The 22,489-nt window shown below is 45.0% G+C and overlaps 1 protein-coding gene across 3 annotated transcripts in view; it reads left to right on the top strand.

The window, feature by feature from the left end:
- Positions 1–22,489, top strand: part of NRP2 (neuropilin 2) — a 252,609-nt gene that overhangs the window by 70,412 nt on the left and 159,708 nt on the right. For all 3 annotated transcript variants that reach the window (XM_081913721.1, XM_081913722.1, XM_081913720.1), the window contains exon 3: positions 20,953–21,134. In XM_081913721.1, the coding sequence (XP_081769847.1) occupies positions 20,953–21,134 (182 nt within the window). The remainder of the gene's footprint in view (positions 1–20,952; positions 21,135–22,489) is intronic.

Raw genomic sequence — 22,489 nt, forward strand, 5'->3', positions numbered from 1 at the left:
ACAAACTCTGTGGAATGTAAACACCTGTCTCGTGACAAGCCCTTCGCTGCACAGAGAAGAAAGCAGAAACCAACATCCTCCCCCTTTCTGTGAACATCTCTGGGCAGCGTGTTCGTACAATATCAGTACAAACCCAACTTCTGCACATAGGTACAGTGTCGATCCCTTGATACAATCTTGGACAATACATCAGCAGGAATTTCATTACCTGGCATATAGGACACCGTTACGAGTCCCTTCTGAATACGTTCCCTAGCATGTTGCAACTTCAATTGCAAGTGCTTCGTGCTTTGCTTACAACCTTCAGAATTTAGCAAAGCCAAACATGCTTTGTTGTCCTGGTAAACCTGGATTGGACATTTGACAGGAATTTTCATGTCTTTGCACAATTGTAACAACCATTCACAATCCTTAAGTGAATAAGACAGTGCATTCAGTTCAGCTTCACAAGTACTTAAGCTAACTGTTGTTTGCTTCTTGCATGACCAATCAAATAGACCCTGATTGTACTTATAGCAAACTCCAGACGTACTTTTCCTGTCTGTAGTGTCACTTCCAAAACTTGCATCTGCAAATATCTCAAGACCACCAGACTTCTGATTGTTAAATCTCAGTCTGTAATGCATAGTGCCTTTCAAATACCGCGCTATGCGTTTCAGAGCTTTCCAATCCTTAACAGTGGGATTGTTGACTTGTCTGCTTAGCAAATTACAGCTAACAGCAATGTCTGGTCTTGAACATCTGGCAATGAAGTTTAGCTTGCCTAGCACACTTCTGTACAGTGTAGTGTCAGAAAATGCTTCTTCAGTGTCATCTACCTGATAACCTGTTATCATCGGTGTGTCCACAGGGTTAGCATCCATCAGGTTTAGTTTGCTTAACACATCAGCAATTTTCCGTGACTGGTGTACTAGAATGTTACCATCTTGATCTCTCTCTATTTCCAGAGATAGGTAGTTGTTTACCTCACTAAGATCTTTCATGTCAAAGTGCTCTTTCAGTTGAGCTAGGGCGTTATTGTACATTGTGACATCTTTCCAAAAGAATAAAAGATCATCAACATAAAACAAACAATACAGTTTCTTTTGCCCCTCCTCTTTGACAAATACACATGGATCAGCTTTCCCTTGCTTAAAACCTAGAGTAAACAATACTTCAGTGAGTTTTGTGTGCCAACACCGTGCACTTTGTTTGAGACCATAAAGGGACTTTTTCAGAGCACAAACAAATCCCTGTTTTACCTGTACGCCATCAGGTGGAAGCATATAAAGTGATTCACCTAGAGATCCGTACAGAAAAGCTGTATTCACATCATGGTGACTAATGTGTAGATTTTCTTCTGCAGCTAGCTTGAGCATAAGCCTAATGCTCTCATACCTCACTGTAGGTGAGTAGGTCTCGTGATAATCTTCACCTGGTACCTGAGCAAATCCTCTGGCTACCAATCTGGCTTTGTGTCTGACTATCTTGCCATTTTGATCAGTCTTCGCTTTGAAGACCCATTTGCTTCCAAGCAATTTCATTCCTGGAACTACTGGAACCAGGTCCCATGTTTTGTTCCTTTCCAAGGAATCAAGCTCAGCCTTCATGGCATTTAACCATGGCTCAGCTTCCTTTGAATCCAAATCCTGGATTTCTTGGAAACTTGAAGGTTCAAAAACCTTCTTGGAGCTTTTAACAGCTGTTACTGCTATCTTAGCAAACTCATCAGCAAATCTCTTTGGAGGTCTGCCTTTTGTGGCTCTCTGTGACCTGCGAATTAGCCTTAAGTCTTCAACATTTTCTTCTTCCTTCTTGGGAGAAAAATGACCTATTGTGAACAATGGTTCTTCCAATTCTTGATCAGAGCTTTCAGAGGGTCGCATAGAGGCTTTCGCACTCTTGAAATCCTCTGAATCATCCGATTCAGTTTCAGTTTCAGACTCAGAAACAGAACCTTCATCAGTGGGTGTGGGTTGTTGTGGTTGCTTTTGACTATCCTCAGTCTCATCACTGTCATCAGGATAACATTGGAAAATTCCCACATTCTCCCCCCACTTTGCATTGTACTCAACACTTCTTGTGAGCTTAATTTCCTTAGAGTCAGTCATCATTATTCTGTAAGACCCTTTCTGATAACCTAGAAAGATACCATGCAATCCACGCTTGTCTAACTTGGAGTGTTGTGGTGAGTGAACCCACATGTCCGAACCAAAAATTTTCATGTGTTTGATGTATGGCTTCTTGCCAAACATCTTCTCATAGGGGGTACAACCAATCGCTGAAGATAACCTGCGATTATAACTGTAAGTGAAACATGAGAGAGCTTCGGCCCAATAACTCTCTGGAAGATTTGCATCATGCAGCAAGGTTTTTAACCCTTGAAGCAATGTTTGATTTGCTCGTTCCGCAAGTCCATTCTGCCATGGCGAGCAAGGACTAGACAAATCGTGTTGAATTCCTTTCTCAGCCAGAAAAGCTTCAAACTGCTGAGAAGTGAATTCTCCCCCCCGGTCAGTGAAAAGAATCTTTATCTTCTTACCATGCACATTTCCCAACCAAGCACAGAATTCCTTGAACCTAGGAAAAGCCTCTGATTTCTGCTTGAGATTGTACACATAAATATACCTGGAAAATGCATCAATAAGAACCATGAAGTACCTATTCCCACCCAAAGAGGGCGCTAGTGGTCCAACCAAATCAGCATGAACAATTTGGTATGGTTCTGTAGCTTGCCTACTAGACACCTTACCTTTTGCAGCCATTTTCACCTTGTTTGCTGCGCATGCCTTGCACTTCATGTGGTACCTGCAGGGTTTAATAGTCATACCTTCAACCAAGGCAGGCATTTTAGATACTGCCTCAAAATGCAAATGACCAAATTTTCGATGAAAATCGTGAATACATTCTGCATGCAAACTTTTGTTAGTACCTGCAATGCAACAAGTGTCATCCTGCACAACATCATCATAATACAAAAGAAACAAACGATCAACAAATTCAGCATACAATTGATAATCATTTTTCTTGGTGATGATGCATCTATTGTTTTTAAAGGAAACGTCAATCTTCTTCTCAATCAGCTGTCCAACGCTGAGCAGATTATGTTTCGCATCCGGCACATAAAGAACATCCTGTATCGATAAGTCCAAACTGTGAAGAACAACAGTTCCGTAGCCTTTACTGGGGATAGTGTGGTCATCCGCCTGGTGAATTGCACCTTCCTGCGGTGTAAAAGACACGAACAGTCTCTTATCGTTGCACATGTGGTGGGTCGCCGCTGAATCAACAACGAAGAAAGATCTAGACGTCTTCTGGACCTCTGCAACCTCTGCAACCTTTGTAACCTTTGGAGCGTAGCGTGAGACCATTGCCTTGTGCTGCGTTGTCCTGGACACCGGACCTTTGCCTTTGCTCTGGCCTTTTCCACGCGATGAGCTTCCGCTGCGCTGCTCTGTCTTGGCCCTGGGATATTTGCATTCCCTCTTCATATGGCCTAGACGTCCACACGAGTAGCATTTCACTGCCTTCAAAGCTTTGGCGCCATCTGGTGGTTCCACTGCACTATGGGATGACGACTGTGAAGTCTCCCCATTTCCCATGCAGCCAGCACCCCGGCGATCTGCTTCATTCTGAATCATGGCAGTATCACAAGCTACTGTGAGTTGAGCATTTGGCTGATCAGTGGTATCAAATTCCCCACTTGCTTCATCCAGCCTTGTGCAGCTAGCCATCATGACTCTGGCACTTGCCTCTTGCGTCATCTATGGTGCTTTAAATCAAGCTGCTGTATACATGCTGCTTCTGTGTACAGCTGCTTCAATCCAAAGGCAATCTCAAAACAGCCTCTGCCTTGCCTGTGCTGCTCTTCTGCTTAACTGCTTTGCTTATCTGCAGCTGCTTCAAACTGCATTCCAAAGGCAAATTCAAAGTTACTTTCACTTTCCCAGCCATCCAAGCCACTACGCTTGTGCCATGGAAAACGGCTTTAAAAGTTCAAAGTCCAGCCATAAAGCCATTAATTAGAAGCTGGCAGGCTGCCCGGAGCAGTAGCACATACCTTCATCAATCATTTTGACGCGCAGAGCAGATACCGTGCGTTCCGTCTCTCTGCATTCCGATCCTCTTTGCTCCTTTGTTGCTTTGCCAGGAGCCCGACTTCTGGAGTCCATTCTCAAAACACTGCGTTTTTCTGGGCCCATAACCAAATGTTGGAGATAAGCAGTGTCCAGTGCACAGCGGAATGATGAAAAGTATGAGCCAACATGCTCTATACTACTTTATTTACAGTTCAAAGCTGGTAAGTTACAGAAAAACATTTTCCCTCTGCCGGAGCAGAGAAAGCGTCATCTCTCCTCAAAAAGCACGGAGAGAATCACAAACTGAAACTGCAAAGAACAGTGAAAAACAGGAAACCAGTGTACGTCATATCCAGTCTCCTATTCCCGTGGGAAACCCAACAGTACAGACTCTGTGGAATGTAAACACCTGTCTCGTGACAAGCCCTTCGCTGCACAGAGAAGAAAGCAGAAACCAACACTGTTATCTCCATTGTAGTCTCGTAGAAACTCTGTGAGGCATATTAGGCTGAAAGATAGTGGCTGGCGCAAGCGGAGCTTCGGCGGTGAGTGGGATTTTGAACCTGGACTTTTCCAGTCTGTTAGAATTCTCTGAGTGTGTCAACAAGCATATAGATTAGGGCTGCCATATCTTGAAGAGCAAAAAAAGAGGACAGCCCGATCCGGGGAAGGGGGTGTGGGGTATGTGGGGCTGCTTCTTTCGCTGGCTCGGGCTGGCAGCATCCACGGCACATGGAGCAGCTTGAGCCCAAGCCCCCAAAACCTGGACATTTCCTTTAAAATGTAAAAAATCCACCCAGATAGGCATGTTGGCTCCCCAAAAGAGGACATGTCTGGGTTTCCCCAAACATATGGCAACCCTGATGTAGGTACTATCACAGGAATCCTTGCCGGTTGTATCTGTGACCACCCTATTCACATCTGCTGATGAGAGGGTCAAGGCAGCACAGCAAACCGTGTTGTGCAGTTTAGGCTGTGGAAGTGGAGAATATTCTGTGAAAGGGTAAGGCAAAGGACCCCTGACAGTTAAGTCCAGTCGCAAACGACTCTGGGGCCGAGGGAGACTTTGTTTGTCTGCAGACAGTTTTTCCGGATCATGTGGCCAGCATGACTAAGCCGCTTCTGGCGAAACCAGAGCAGCGCACGGAAATGCCGTTTACCTTCCCACCGGAGTGGTGCCTATTTATCTACTTGCAGTTTGGCGTGCTTTCGAACTGCTAGGTTGGCAGGAGCAGGGACCGAGCAATGGGAGCTCACCCCGTCACAGGGATTCGAACCACCAACCTTCCGATCAGCAAGACCAAGAGGCTCTGTGGTTTAGACCACAGCGCCACCCGCACTCTGTGAAAGGGTGCCGACTGCTAAAAGTCCTCTGGTGCTGTAAAGTTCTCTTCTGAATAAAAATCTCCCTGTTCCTCCGAAGTGTTCTGTGACAGGGAACTGGGCCTGTATATGATGAGGACGTTATTTTGAACTGGACTGTCATCGATCCGTTGCCTTGGTACTGTTCAGAGGTGAACATTCATATAATATTTTATTGTGGGTTCCCCCCCCCCTCCGCATCTTTTCAGTGATCAAGTGCTACTGAGCAGTGACAGTGCAATGAAATAGAAAGCAAAGTCCAATTTTCTCCACAAATGGATTGCAGTAGCACTAGGAAGGTGCAAATATGGTTTCTTGAGGCGCCATATCATTCTGAGAGTTGTGTTTTCAAATGTGACTAGAGGTTGGAGCCTGTTCTTTTTTATGTTACAGAAATCAGAATAATGTGGAAATAGCAGCGTTCTATGAAGTATATTTGATTTACAAGCTCTTAATTTTGGCCCAGTTCGGTTCCTGAAGAGTTCTTGTAAGGAAAGAGCACTTTCGTGGGTTCTATGGATGCAAATAGCATTACCCAGCCACGTATTACTCAGGAATGACAAGTTGCAGAAAACCCCGAAGACGTGTGGTATTGTACCATGTCTCCATATACCGCATTGCTGAACAGTTTCCCAAATGTGTCCCATGTGAGAGAGAAGAGCAGTCTTTTCCTCTTTTGCCCAACTTTGCAGGATTTTGGCAGCAGTGCCCTTGGAGCACAGCCTAACAGAGGGATGGAGGGAATTTGGAAGGAAAGTAATGAGCCGCAAAGGAAAAATGAAAGAGGAGCTATTCCTTCCCTCCCTCTCTCTCTCTCTAAACTGAATTGAAAATGAAATTTCATGAGACAAAATTAAAGCAATGTTTAATGATGCCCTCGTTCTGATTTCTATCATGCCCATGTGCAGCCTCCTTTAAATCTGCACATGACTAGGTCTGATTCAACATGCCATGTGGGTGGATTCTGTTTACAGTGGTACATCGGGTTACAGACGCTTCAGGTTACAGACTCCACTAACCCAGAAATATTACCTCGGGTTAAGAACTTTGCTTCAGGATGAGAACAGAAATTGCGGCATGGCGGCAGCGGGAGGCCCCATTAGCTAAAGTGGTACCTCAGGTTAAGAACAGTTTCAGGTTAAGAACGGACCTCCAGAACGAATTAAGTTCTTAACCCAAGGTACCCCTGTACTGCAATTTGCCACAATTGCTGTCCTGAGTCAACAGGGGGATTTTACTGCTTTTCCAGATTTCTGGCCAGGTGCAAAAAAATGTGGCAAAACTCACCATTTTGCAGGACGATAAATAGAGGGACTGGCATACCAAGTGGCCACAGAGACGCATCATGGTCAGTTGTTCCCTGGTAAACAGCTTTTTGCCATTGCTTCAACAACTCAAAACTTCTGATAACTCCACAGTAAACTGAAAGAATGATGGTAAGGCTGAATTCATCATGTTTATGGTGAGTTTTCACAGAGCTGCCTTCAGCTGGCTCGGGGGTCGGATAACTCCATACCCTCCAACATTTCTCTGATGGAAACGGGGACGTCCTAAGGAAAAGCAGGACATTCCAAGGTCAAATCAGAAACTGGAACGGCTTCTGTAAATCTGGGACCGTCCCTGGAAAATTGGGACACTTGGAGGGTCTGTTGGGATACCCTTACTCTCTTGTCTTGCCCTAGATTACGAAAAAGAAGGGCTCTACACATACCTGTGTAATCGTCGGAGGTCATATGTGTATTAGAGACTGCCTCTTCTCCACCCAGAGGTCAGAATATGGATGTTCTCTTATGTGATGTGGTGTTGGGGAAATGCTGGATAGTACAGAAATGTAAGTGGTGCTGCATTATCTATATAGCTTAGGGGGCAGAACCAGGGATCCTGTTTTACTCTGATACAGTATTAACAGGATTAAGAGGAGGATATTGCCAGGTCTCCTCCTTGCACTAAAAAAGCCATGGGTGCATTCATTTTCCACTCAGAGCCTGCATAAAGGTAAAGGTAAAGGGACCCCTGACCATTAGGTTCAGTCGTGGCTGACTCTGGGGTTGCGGCGCTCATCTCAGTTTATTGGCCAAGGGAGCCGGCGTACAGCTTCTGGGTCATGTAGCCAGCATGACTAAGCTGCTTCTGGCAAACCAGAGCAGCACACGGAAACGCCGTTTACCTTTCCGCCAGAGCGGTAACTATTTATCTACTTGCCTTTTGACGTGCTTTTGAACTGCTAGGTTGGCAGGAGCAGGGACTGAGCAACGGGAGCTCACCCAGTCGCGGGGATTCAAACCGCCAATCTTCTGATCAGCAAGTCCTAGGCTCTGTGGTTTAACCCACAGGTGTATCTGGGTGGGGATACTGGATGGCATCTCCTGTATCTTGTGCTCCTTGACGGAGGATAGAGGGTGACTGGATGGGGAGATGGGAGGAGCGCAAAGTCTCACTTGCACCATAAAGAATATGGTGCGCATGTCCTTGAACATGTATTCTAAGGTGTGATGTGGGAAAACAGTGCTGGATGTTTTGCCCTGTGAGGTCCCTTCATGCACAGATGCCTCACCTACATGTGTAAAGAAGACTGTGCCTCAGATCTTTCGTCAAAACAAGTCGCATTCTGAAGACTGAATTGCATGCATATTTACTGAATTCTGAAGAAGTATCTGAAGAAGTGTGCATGCACACGAAAGCTCATACCAAGAACTAACTTAGTTGGTCTTTAAGGTGCTACTGGAAGGAATTTTTTTTGTACTGAATTCTCCGTAATTCATTTTGCTATGGGCACAACCAAATCCAACCCTGACCACTTGATGTTCTTCTGGCCACTGGTTGAGGAAGAGGGGTAAGGGGGCAGCGCACCGCCCCCGGCAGCGCGATCCTGGTGGGGTGCCATCGCGGCTGCCCCCCCCCCCCGCTCTGGGCTGCCATGCCCCCAGGATGCACGCCACCCCCACCCCCACCTGCTCTTTGCCCTCCGGTGCTGGAACATGAAGCTCCTCCACTGCCTCTGGCTTCTGAAATCTGAGAGGGTATTGCCCCATGTACTGAGCTGTGGGCTAGAAGTTTACTTTAAAAAAAGGTAGCCCTGAGATATTTCACGATCCTGGCTACTGCCTACTTCTGTGCTGGCACAGTACTGTACAAAAGCGCAGAACACACACCACACTCTTGGAGTGTGGCATACATCGTTTGGCACTATCACATGTTTTGATGCCCTTTGATCCAGCTCCGACTGCAGAATTGAGAAGTGCAAACAGTTATCAGAAACTTGCAAGATTAAGGTTTAACTGGTACCTAGTACCTTAATCTTTCTGTTTTCTGTTGCTTATCTGACACGGGCTTAGTCTCCCACAATATATGTCAGAACAAATCTCTGCTCTATTTCAGTCTCTCTCGCAAACTTCCTGCGTGACCTTGGGCGAAATACTGACCCCGTCTTCTTTCCTCCCTCGACAGAGGTTTTGCGAGGATAAACTCGCTCATGTTTGCCGTGGGCTCAGTTAAGGCAGCGACAAGTGCCACAGAAATAAATGTTTGCTGATAAAAGTAATAACAATAAATGGCTGGAAAAGTTGGGATACACATTTGTGTGGCTTGCTCCCTTCCACGAGATAACAAGGCTATGTAATTTCTGGAGACAGGGTAACTGAAATAATAGGGCACATCTTATCTCATTTCTCCTCCTGCATGTGAGCAGTAAACTGTGAAGCACTAGGAAAGGCTATATTTCATGGGAGATCTTTAGCAGCAGGTTGGCTTTTTTATACTTTTACCAGTGAAGACGGATGGGAAGTGTTAAGGAAGAATAGGTTAAGGCAGACTTTCAGAAAGCTGATGCAAGCAAGTCCTGATTTTCCTATGGCTGTGTTTTCAAAAGTGAAGGCCAAGGGTGAGGATTTGGAGGTAGAGAAGGTGCGAAGAGGGTTGTTAAACTTCTCATTTTTGTCTAAGCAGTGTGAGTTCGGTGTGTCAACCCACTCCCGTGTAGGAGCTTCTTCTTTAAAAATAAAATAAAATGGCTGGTGGTTCAGTTTTAATTTTCCGTTGAGCAGCGTTTTCAGCTGGAGCAGCCGGTAGATTAGGAGAGGAATCCGACTTGCCTTTGCCTCCGACCAAGCACCTTTTGCGGAGAGCAGAAAAGGGATCCACATGATGCCATTTTTGATGTTGTCAATAACACCTGGTATTCCAGATTTATCATTGCGCAGGCAATATGATTTGCCTCTAAATATGGTTTCTTTATTGTGAACCACTTTGACAATCGTTACGGTTGAAAACTGCTTTACAAGTTTGGTAAAATAAGCAGATAAAGGACTCCCAGTTGTTCTCTCTGTTGAATGACATTTAATTATGCAAGCTGGCAGTTTGGTTCAAGACAGGTTGTTGCGTTCATTGCACATTCTTTACATGGACTGAGTTTCCAAAATTGTTTTTAGGGTTGTTACATCAGATTTATCTTTATCTTATGTTTGGTTGTAACAAGAAAAGAACCAAGGGAGCCGTATTTCAGATTACAGTTGGGGTTCAAAGACCTGCTTTCCAACATAGAATATTAAATTCTATATGCATTTTTGTAGTTTCTTTTCATGTGGTCAGTTATCCTGAAGTGGAATGAAGGTGAGAAAAGAGGTCCGTGGGTTCCTCTCTCAACTTCCAAGTTCTGATTTCCATTTGGACAACGTGGCACCATATCAAAGATCTGAAGACAACAGTTTAGCCATTGTGCTTGGCTACATAATTCTTGCCAATAAGCCCTGAATGTGTGGGAAAGATTTCAGTTCATTTGCAAGAGAATAGTGCGTTTCTTTTTATTTTGCTTGGGTGATGCGCTAGAACCAAGCCGAAATGAAGTGACGGCTTTTCTCCTGAGTGCTATAAACTGGAGCAACAAATAAATGGCTTTGTTTGTTTGTTTCCTTTATTTTTGCCTAGAATGTTTTCAGGGCTAATGGAGAAAACAGAGGAATGAATTTCTGGGAAATGGGTAAGTGTTAGCCACTAGAGATGGAAGAGACATTAGAAGTGGCTTGCTCTGAATAAGAAGAAAACAGAGTATCAGATATGGATATGCTTTCCTGGTTAAAAGCATGAGAGACGTTGGGTTCTGTTCTTCAAGAGCCCACTGTGACGTGTGTCCATGGAGGAATGTTGCTTTGTCCTTCACTGTGTGACCTCATCTCCAGAATATTTTTTGGGGAGGTGTTTTTCCCTTCAAAGAAAAATGTAGTTGATAAAGGCAGCCTTGTAAATAAGCCTAAAGAAGTCACTAGCCTGCAGCATTTTATTTTTTTAACCAGTCTGCATTTCCATGATGGCTGCAAAAGAGGAGACACTTCTTTCAGGATAATGGTAAAGGGACCCCTGACCGTTAGGTCCAGTCGTGACTGACTCTGGGGTTGCGGCGCTCATCTCGCTTTATTGGCCGAGGGAGGCGGCGTACAGCTTCCGGGTCATGTGGCCAGCAGGACTAAGCCGCTTCTGGCGAACCAGAGCAGCGCACGGAACGCCGTTAACCTTCCCGCCGGAGCGGTACCTATTTATCTACTTGCACTTTGACATACTTTTGAACTGCAAGGTTGGCAGGAGCAGGGACCGAGCAACAGTCATTGCACTCATGATTTGATCTCAGCTGATCTCAGTGCTTTGTATCTTGGTCCTATCAGTCACAGAGTGGAACATATTCCATAATTGCTGCCCAGCCAGGGTCTTTCCTGCTGTGGGTTAGCTGTGATTTGTTTTTGTTTTTTTGCTTCATGTTTTGACCAGAGTTCTTCTGAGCACACTTGTTATGTACTGAGTTGAATAGGATCCAAAATGTAGCAGTCTGATTGGTCCTAGAACAATAGGATTCAGAATGCACCAGTCTGATTGGTCCTAAAACAATAGGATCCAGAATGCAGCAGTCTGCTTGGTCCACAGGAGCCACCCAATCCAGCTCCAGGTTGAAGTGAATCTGCAACCTGATTGGCCTACAGGAGAATCCCGGAATTAGCCAATCACTTGGGGCCCCTTGTGTAAATAATGTATATAAAGCAGACATTCTGGGGGAACTTCCATTCCTCCTCACCACTATGAGCTGAATAAAGAGCATGAAATCCACTCTAGACTCTAGAGTATATTTCAACACCCTCCTAATTGGTGAGAAATCACAGCTATTCACCTTCCAGCTGGAGGAGGAGCAGTAGGTGGAGAAGAATAGCTCCAGGCAAGCTTGCACTCTTGCACTCTTTACTTTGAAAAGTAAGCACCGGTTTTAACCAATGGCTCTGCAGTTTTCACTTGAACTGAGCTGCCTCGTGATTGGCTGAGTTAGCTTTGGATCCCATCATGGAACAAAGTTACTCCACCCAGCAATGGGTGAACTGAATCATAGTTTTTTGAAAACAGAAAATAAAATAAATGTAGTTCCCTCTCCTTTGCAGACTGAGAAATGAAAACAAAACCATATGAGCACTAGGAAAAACCCTATTTTGATGTGGTTTTGCAGAGTGACATCAGTGTGTGTGTGTTTGTAAAAGCTAAAACATGAAGCAGCAATCATTGCATGTTGAAAACAAACTGGGATATTTCCCCAGGCTTTGGGAATGAAAGGGTTCTTTCCTTCTTCTCCCCATTTTTTTTCCCTCCTGGAGGAAATGCACATAATCTCTATGCAGGTGCTAGACAGCATCCTCTGTCAGCAGTAATTTCATGACAGAGGCTGTCTCTCACCATGCAGATCTCTTTAGGAGTGTGTTAAAAATATATATTGAAGAATTTTGAGCGAATGAAGACTGGAGGAGCTGGACAAAAAAACAAGGGAGAGAAAATGGGGCTGTGTTTACATAACTGCTACATTTGGTATATATTGGACATTGAGATCATTATCCACCCATTATCCCCCCATCTCATCTCTCTGATATATTTAGCTTTTCACATACTCATCTTTTTTTTTTAAGGACGGTAGGAGGAAGCCTGCTTCACCAGGCCCCGCACTTCCTGTCCTGAGGGTCCTTTATCCCCACATTTGTAGGAGATTTGCCTTCCTGTTCAATGGAAGTGAGTCACAATATCCTGTATGCTTCAGTTCCATTTTTTAAAAGGATGGTACAAATTAGTGGTGATTAATGTAAACCTCACTGAAACCATTAGGACTTAACTTTACAGTGGTACCTCAGGATGCGAACGGGATCCGTTCCGGAGCCCTGTTCGCATCCTGAACAGAACGTAAGATGCAACAGCGCATCAGCGGGTTGCATTTTGCTTCCTCCGCGCATGACGTCATTTTGACTGTGCATGCACTAGCGGTGAAACCCAGAAGTAACACGCTCTGTTACTTCCGGGTCTCCGCAGAGCGCAACCCGAAAGCGCTCAACCTGAAGCGTATTTATCCCGAGGTATGACTGTAGTTAAGGGAAGCAGGTGGCGCTGTGGGTTAAACCACAGAGCCTAGGACTTGCCGATCAGAAGGTCGGCAGTTCGAATCCCCGCAACGGGGTGAGCTCCCGTTGCTCGGTCCCTGCTCCTGCCAACCTAGCAGTTCGAAAGCACATCAAAGTGCAAGTAGATAAATAGGTACCGCTCCGTCGGGAAGGTAAACGGCGTTTCCGTGCGCTGCTCTGGTTCACCAGAAGCAGCTTAGTCATGCTGGCCACATGACCCAGAAGCTGTACGCCGGCTCCCTCAGCCAGTAAAGCGAGATGAGCACCGCAACCCCAGAGTCGGTCACAACTGGACCTCATGGTCAGGGGTCCCTTTACCTTACCTATGACTGTAGTTGGTTTGGAGGCCCTGTGTTTTATCGATTGCTCCCCAAATCTCGACTGTTGTTATTGTTGAATATAGTGGTTCTTCAGGTTAAGAACTTAATTCGTTCTGGAGGTCTGTTCTTAACTTGAAACTGTCCTTAACCTGAAGCACCACTTTAGCTAATGGGGCCCCCTGCTGCCGCTGCACCGCCGGAGCACGATTTCTGTTCTCATCCTGAAGCACTATTTCTGGGTTAGCGGAGTATGTAACTTGAAGCATATGTAACCTGAAGCGTATGTAACCTGAGGGAGCACTGTACTTTGTGTGTTGCTGGGCTGAGCTGTGGTATGAATACTGTTTTTTGGGACCCTTCTGCATATTAATTTCCATATGCCTGTGCAACCGTTTGTTGTTGAGAATCGGCTGCTCTGCAGTAGGAGGGATGTGAGGATGGAGTCAGGGTATAATCTAGCTATGTAGCAAATCGATGATAAAATCTGGCTTTCCTTCTGCGTGTAAACTGTCAATCAGCAGATTTTCAAAATCTTAATGTTTCAATTAGAATGGGGAGTGGGGAGTCTAAATCATGCCTTCTGCTGGTTTTGAGGTTTGTTGACAAATATGGAAAGCACATACAAATAATCAAAATAGTCGGAAGATCAAGCAGATGGCTTTATCTTACCAGTGCTAATAGCATCACCACCAAAAACAACAACTTCACATTCCCAAAACGCACCCAGTATCTGAAGGCCTTTTTTTTTTTTTTAACGTAGTAGCTAACAAAAACACACAATAAATGACAAACCATGTGTCTACCGTGGAGTTCACTGGGGTTACGTCCTGGTAAGTGGGCATAGGGTTGCAGGCTAATAGTCCTATTCAGTGATGGGACCACTGGTCCCATCACCTCCTGGCAAATAGAAGGGGAAGAAATGGAGGCAGTGAGAGATTTTACTTTCTGGGGCTCCATGATCACTGCAGATGGTGACAGCAGTCACGAAATTAAAAGACGCCTGCTTCTTGGGAGAAAAGCAACGACAAACCTAGACAGCATCTTAAAAAGCAGAGACATCACCTTGCCAACAAAGGTTCGTATAGTTAAAGCCATGGTTTTCCCAGTAGTGATGTATGGAAGTGAAAGCTGGACCATAAAGAAGGCTGATTGCCGAAGAATTGATGCTTTTGAATTCTGGTGCTGGAGGAGACTCTTGAGAGTCCCATGGACTGCAAGAAGATCAAACCTATCCATTCTTAAGGAAATCAGCCCTGAGTGCTCACTGGAAGGACAGATCCTGAAGCTGAGGCTCCAATACTCTGGCCACCTCATGAGATGAGAAGACTCCCTGGAAAAGACCCTGATGTTGGGAAAGATGGAGGGCACAAGGAGAAGGGGACGACAGAGGATGAGATGGTTGGATAGTGTTCTCGAAGCTACCAGCATGAGTTTGACCAAACTGCAGGAGACAGTGGAAGACAGGCGTGCCTGGCGTGCTCTGGTCCATGGGGTCCCGAAGAGTCGGACACAACTAAATGACTAAACAACAACAACAACATTTCCATAGGAGTAGGAAAACGAGAGTACCCCTAAACATTTTTAAAGGGAAAAAAGCACTGGTCCTATCGTGGGAGCTGCTGCATGGATACAGCAGTTGTGAGGTTTGGTTTTAGGTTCCTAGTGCTGTTGTGAGGATACATATATCATCACCTCATGTCATCATGAGGACATCCCCCCCCCCTCACTCAGCGCTTACAGAGCAGCAGCTATCACCATTCCACAGAGAAACCAGATAAGGGATGACTCTCCTCCTTATTTTGGAGAGGATTCTTGATTATAGATTGGCAGCAGTTTCAAGTCTGCATTAGCTTGGGGGGGGGGTGTTCCTTCCGCATGCTGTACTTTAGATCTAAGTAGCTAGTGCATTTTGTTCCTTTACTCTGAGACCAGTGTCTGATTGTCCCTAATGAGCACTTCCAGATTGTATGGCAGGAAATTTAGTACTTCCTTAAAAAGGTACTTAAGTCTCAGCACACTCTCCTCTATGATTTCTGGACAGCCAAGAGGCTGTACGTTGTCTTCCCCCTTGCCTGCACCACCACACCAAACCATAGCTGTCAACTTACAGATTTGAAAATAAGGGAGCAGCAGCCTCGAAAATAAGGGATCAGCAGCCAAAATAAGGGATTTTCCAAGCACATGTATGTTCAACTTCTGAGCCCCTCTGAGCCAAAGGCAGAAAGCCTAGCCAGCTGCCAAACAAAGCCTCAAGCGGTGGTTCCCACAGCGTAGCAACCCAGCAAAGGGGATGCAGCAAGGAAAACCACCGTCACCTCTCTGCTGGGAAGCGCTGAGCAAAAGCGAGTCCCCAGGCAATGCGGCCAATTTGATCAGCACAAGGCATGCAAGCTCCACCCCCCAGTAGTTCTTAGACTCCTTATTGGGTGAGCAACGCAGCCAAGCAACACAGTTGGAGCCTCCCTGGCCGGCAGGGAGGGAGGGAGAGGAGCTGCTTCCTTTGAAACCCGGGAAATTTAAGGGACGTCATCAATAAGGACAGCAGCGGGACACGGCGCTGGGATAAGGGAGTTTCCCGCCAAATAAGGGACGATTGGCAGCTCTGCACCAAACCTGTTTGCAAAATGAATTTGCTCGGTTATCACTATTACTTATTTTCAAGAAGGATCCTTAGGATTCCAGAGAGTACCCCGAGGCCAGCCCCCAAACTAAAGCAAGGTTGCCTGCCTGAATGAGGCCTGTGATTTAGCAGCGGGGCATCCTTCCAGAGTAGAGAAACTCCATGTTCAGGAGCAGCTTCATGTTGACTCTTGATGGCAGGTAATGCACACTTCCTGAACTTAACTACTAGTGTTGCAGAATTGGAGCGGTTTGGTCATTTTAGATTCTGGACTTAAGGTGAGGTCAGGGTGGGACTTTTCCCCATGGTTATGTGCATTAATCTGGTAACTTCCAAATCTTGAAAGCCATCTCTGCTGCATTTGGTGCTCATACCATTGGGGTATCTGGGCATCTGCCCCAAAGTGTTGTCCTGCTGTCTCCCATCCTTTCTAGAGAGCCAGCATGGTGTAGTGGTTAAGAGCGGTAGACTCGTAATCTGGTGAACTGGGTTCGCTTCCCCGCTCCTCCAGATGCAGCTGCTGGGTGACCTTGGGCTAGTCACACTTCTTTCTGAAGTCTCTCAGCCCCACTCACCTCACAGTGTGTTTGTTGTGGGGGAGGAAGGGAAAAAGGAGACTGTTAGCTGCTTTGAGTGATAGTAGTGATAAAGCGGGATATCAAATCCAAACTCCTTTTCTTCTTCTTTCTGGTAGCTTCCCATCTTAAGTGTGCCACTCAACTGAGGGCCATCCCTTGTAACGTAGAGCAGACTGCCCTTCTTCACCCTTCAGGGACATACCTTTTAGGCCCCTATCCTGGCTGGTGGGTTGGGAGGGAGGAAGAGAGCTGTATCTAATGCTGGGAGATGGTTGCCACTCCAAAGGGTGACCTCTTCTGTCCCTACAGGCTCAGAGCCCAAGTCCTGGGTGGGGATACTTCCTGCTATTCACCAAGCCAGCAATTTCAGAAGATAAATCTCTTAGCGGAGAGTGTGGATTTAACCTATAGACAGAGAGTATATTTGCCTCAGGCATTTGTTTCTGGAGTGAAGCCTGATTAACTCCCTGAAAGGACTGAAATGAGGACTACTCCGTTGGCCAGCCTTTCTGGTAGCACAATGAGTCCTTGCAAGTTTGTTTAGAGTGGTTGTTTGGCGTTGTGTGTCTTGCAGGAAAAGGAATGAGTCACATGAGATTTGTTTCTTGTCCAGCAAGCTATTTTTCCTTTCAACTCTTGATTTGCAGATAGAGGATCTTGTGACAAAGCCAGAATCCTGGCAGTGTATCACTTTTCTTTCCTCCTCTGCCCCTTTGAGGAGCAGATTGGTAACATGCTGTTTTAAACAGGTCAACACAATGCAAATAAATACAGGAAGGGAGACTGGCCTTCTCCCGCAAATTGTGTTATTGTGAGTGCAAAAGTGCTTACAATATGTATTCATGTTAGTACAAATTGGAGAAGTTTATGTCAGAGAGTCCACTAGACTTCATGGTATTCAGATGAACTGGAAAAAATATGCCAGCAAACTGGTCGTGTCTTCACACATGAAAATCCACAGTCTACTCCTTTATTCTGAGGAGAATATCCTCTTTTATCCTCTTGTCATGGATAGTAGAGGAAAATTGATTGATTGTGATCCCAGAAGCCTTCTCACTAGCGCTTTGCTTAGTTTAAAATGAACTTTGTAATTATTGTTGCCTACGCAGCTTGCCCAATAACCTTTGCTCCATGATTGAATTGTTGCCTACAGTTTTGCGGAAATATTAAGCGAGAGGTTGAAAATATGAGTTGTACCCACTCTCATATCAACCTTGATATAGCTAACCAGTCCTATAGGCTTTTTCACCTTGTGCTTTATCTGCTAGTTGCTTTCTGTTATCTCAGTATTTTCTAATCAACACCTGCCAAAATGGTTGGTTAGGTAATTTGTTCACCAGCATTTCACTTGTTGTACTGCTGTCTCTGGAAGTGTAAAGAAAGACCTTAAAAGACCTGGTTAAGCTTATATTGCTGTTACAGTGGTACCTCAGGTTACATACGCTTCAGGTTACAGACTCCACTAACCCAGAAATAGTACCTCAGGTTAAGAACTTTGCTTCAGGATGAGAACAGAAATCATGCAGCGGTGGCGCAGCAGCAACAGGAGGCCCCATTAGCTAAAGTGGTGCTTCAGGTTAAGAACAGTTTCAGGTTAAGAACGGACCTCCGGAACGAATTAAGTACTTAACCCGAGGTACCACTTTATTAGCTTCTTAATGCAGCTTAGTGACCCCCCTACCTGGGATTGGATTGCACCATAAGTTTTTATATAGACCTTTCTCTCAAATAATTATATTGATACGTTAGTGTCTGTACAATACCTGTTAAGGACACACACAAAATACAAGTGTATATGAGTAATCTTGCACATTCTGGTTAACACAAGGAACTTGGGGTTTGCTTAGCTGCTGGGATATGATAACGTATCTGTAAGAAGCATATGGCAACACTCTTCAAATCCAGAACCCCACCATGGGCTTCCTTGAGAAATTTGCGCAAGACCACAGTGTGTGACAGCATGATGAGCAGTTGAACGTGGCCCAGGAAAGATCAGTTGTGTGCTTGGAGCAGAGAACAAAGGCACGGCAAGGGAAGAGAGATCTTCATGATGAGGAGGCAGGAGATCTCTGCTCATCCCGGCCAGGATGGAAGCTTAGGGGAGGGGAAGGCAGAGAAGCAATTTCTCCTCCTCTGTGCCAGGTCCCAGGCATTGAAGAGGCTCATATTAGGCTTGCTGTTGTCACATGATGGCAGCAGCGCTGGCTCAGGATTCAGCAGATACTGTCTTCTCTTAAAAAGGTAAAGGACCCCTGACAGTTAAGTCCAGTCACGAACGACTCTGGGGTTGCGGCGCTCATCTCGCTTTATGGGCTGAGGGAGCTGGTGTTTGTCCGCAGACAGTTTTTCCGGGTCATGTAGCCAGCATCACTAAGCCGCTTCTGACGAAACCAGAGCAGCGCACGGAAACGCCGTTTACCTTCCCGCCGGAGTGGTACCTATTTATCTACTTGCACTTGGACGTGCTTTCGAACTGTTAGGTTGGCAGGAGCTGGGACTGAGCAACAGGAGCTCACCGGATAGTGGGGATTCGAACCGCTGACCTTCCGATCGGCAAGTCCTAGGCTCAGTGGTTTAGACCACAGCACCAACCCTAAAACCCCACACTCAGTTGGGGAGTTTTCACTGGCCACGATTAGATTGGGATTAATTGTTATAACCTGCCTTGGCACTTGCAGGTGAAGGGTTGGCAATTTACTGAATAATTATATACCACCCGGGATGTTGCCAGTGCTAGCTTGGTGATCCTTACCGGTGGGGCTGGCAGGGCTGGGCAAGAGGGTGCCTCCCCCCCCATCAAAACTCTTTCCTTTTTTTTAAAAAAGATATTTATTAGAATTTTCAATATTAATACAATAAAAATCAAAAAGAAAAAAGAAAAAATTTAACAAAAATACAAAAATACAAAAATAAAAATAATTAAAAACACACAAATTTTCCATAACTTATTTTCCTTTAACTTATTTCCCAGACCTCCTCATACCTCCCTTTTTTGTATTCCAATTCAAATTGTTAGTTCAGCAAATCCTTATCAATAAGCTTTAACCTACTTCTAAACCTTTTTTCCATATCTCCTAAACATTACAGCTGGAAACCACTTAATTTCTATCCGACATCGTTCTAACATTCATTAATTTTGCAATATTTCTGTAAATAGTCTTTGAATTTCTTCCAATCTTCTTCCGCCGACTCTTCTCCCTGATCTCGGATTCTGCCAGTCATTTCTGCCAATCCCATATAGTCCATCACCTTCATCTGCCATTCTTCCAGAGTGGGTAGATCCTGTGTCTTCCAGTACTTTGCAATGAGTATTCTTGCTGCTGTTGTAGCATACATAAAGAAAGTTCTATCCTTCTTTGGCACCAATTGGCCGACCATGCCCAGGAGAAAGGCCTCTGGTTTCTTCAGGAAGGTATATTTAAATACCTTTTTCATTTCATTATATATCATTTCCCAGAAAGCCTTAATCCTTGGGCACGTCCACCAAAGGTGAAAGAATGTACCTTCATTTTCTTTGCATTTCTAACATTTGTTGTCGGGCAAATGATAATTTTTTGCAAGCTTGACTGGGGTCATGTACCACCTGTAAATCATTTTCATAATATTCTCTCTTAAGACATTACATGCCGTAAACTTCATACCTGTGGTCCATAACTGTTCCCAATCTGCAAACATAATATTATGTCCAACATCTTGTGCCCATTTAATCATAGCAGATTTCACCGTTTCATCCTGAGTGTTCCATTTCAGCAGCAAGTTATATATCTTTGACAAAATCTTAGTTTTAGGTTCTAACAGCTCTGTTTCTAATTTTGATTTTTCCACCTGGAAGCCAATTTTCTTCATCAAAACTCTTTCCAGGGCATTGACAGATTATGAGTTCTGGGTTGCCCTCTATACTATAAACTGCTCTGCTCAAATCGAGCCTCAAAAATGTGCTCACTATTTTCCTGCAGCAAGTTCAGAACATGCCTTTACAGCCGCAGTGCTTGAAAATGTGATTTTAAAATTTTATTTTTAATGAACGACAAGCTTCTATGGCGGATTATGAATGTTGCACGCAAAGATTTGGCAAAGACAAGCAGCTTGGATTATAAAGAAGGGGTGGGGAGTGATTTTGATAGATAAGTAAATAGCAAGGCCAAAGATTTATGAACTGTAGGAAGAGCGAGAGATCTCTCTGGCTCTGTATGTTTTACAGATTATGATGGCTATAAAACTTTATTCATCACAATAGCTCGTTGGGCATCTAAAACTTTCAGATAATGAAATGTTTTGAATACAATGAGCAGAAGGGAAGATTTCTCAAAGTTTTGTTGCTTTCAAGGTATTTGGAAGAAACGAAGTGAATTCTGATCAGCATATACTGATCGCAGGTCAGATGTGAAATAGCGTGATAACTTATTAATTAGAATACAATGCTTTTTGCTTAATGTGTAAAGAAATACGTATAAAGAAACATTTTATAGAGCTGTGACTGGCATGACAGATGAGATAAATCAACATGTTCAAAGTATAAGCCATCTGTAAAATAGAACTATATTTTCATGGTAGATTTTTCTCTTAATTGTTTCTTGCTTTGTTTTCTCCCCCCACTGACAGATACGATTTTATTGAGATTCGGGATGGAGACAGTGAATCAGCTGACCTTCTGGGCAAGCACTGTGGGAACATCGCTCCACCTACCATCACATCATCAGGCCCTTCTCTCTATATTAAATTCACCTCAGACTATGCACGCCAAGGTGCCGGCTTCTCTCTACGCTATGAGATCTATAAGACAGGTTGGTACCTAACTGTTCAGGAAAACCATAGCTGTCAAGTGTCCCTTATTTGAAGGGACAGTCCCTTATTCCAGCGCCATGTCCCGCCGCTGTCCCTTATTGATGGATGTCCCTTAAATGTCCCTTAAATGATGTCCCTTAAATTTCAAAGGAAGCAGCTCCTCTCCCTCCCTCCCTGCCGGCCGGGGAGGAGGGAGGCTCCAACTGTGTTTCTTGGCTGCGTTGCTCACCCAATAAGGAGTCTAAGAATGGAGCTTGCATGCCTTGTGTGTGGCTAGTTAATGCAAGCTGAGGGGTTTTTTGAATGCTGGACGCCATTTTGTTGCACGTGCTGCTGCAAACTTTGCAGTGCAAAGCCAGGCAGGGGAGCCATCTTTAGTTGAGGCTGCATAGGCCTTGTGGTGCATGTGATTCAGATTCTATTCAGTTGAACCTCTGGTTACAAAGTTGGTTGGACAGTGTTCTCGAAGATACCCAGCATGAGTTTGACCAAACTGCAGAAGGACAGGAAGAGTGGAGTGCCTGCAGGTCCCTTATTTTGGCTGCTGGTCCCTTATTTTCAAGGCTGCTGGTCCCTTATTTTCAAATCTGTAAGTTGACAGCTATGCAGGAAAACACCAAACTTCTTGATGCCCCTCAACCAAGTTGTTACGTGTGCCTTGATTGAGCCAAGTTGTCTTCTCCTCGTTGTATGTTGATTGACAGAACTGGTGCCCAATGGAACAGCTTCTAGGGCATGGTCTGAGGGCATATGATAAAGCAGCCTTGCTGAAGCTTAGCAGATCCAGTTCTGGTCAGCGCCTGGGTGGGTGGCTGCAGTGGAACCCTATGTACACTGCTGTCCAAACCACTGAGGCTCTTGGGCTTGCTGATCAGAAGGTCGGCGGTTCGAATCCCTGTGACGGGGTGAGTTCTCGTTTCTCAGCCCCAGCTTCTGCCAACCTAGCAGCTTGAAAGCATACCAGTTCAAGTAGATAAATAGGTACCGCTGCAGCGGGAAGGTAAACAGCATGTCCATGTGCTCTGGTTTCCGTCATAGTATCCAGTTGCACCAGAAGCAGTTTAGTCCTTCTGGCCACATGACCCGGAAAAGCTGTCTGTAGACAAACGCCTGCTCCCTCGGCCTGAAAGTGAGATGAGCGTCGCAACCCCCTAGTCGCCTTTGACTGGACTTAACCATCCAGGGGTCCTTTAACTTTTCTACATTTACTTGAATATCCTGATGGAACAAGCTGTGGTTTTAATGTGGGGGGGGGGGACCAAAATGTTCCTCCCCCACCACGTTTTTGTCCAGAATGATTTGCTTTCCTGGAAAAGCCCTAAAACATGTAACAGGCTAAGGTAGCTTTATTTAA

The sequence above is a fragment of the Podarcis melisellensis genome (genome assembly GCF_964234715.1).
Source record: "Podarcis melisellensis genome assembly, chromosome: 1".
Lineage (NCBI taxonomy): Eukaryota > Metazoa > Chordata > Lepidosauria > Squamata > Lacertidae > Podarcis > Podarcis melisellensis.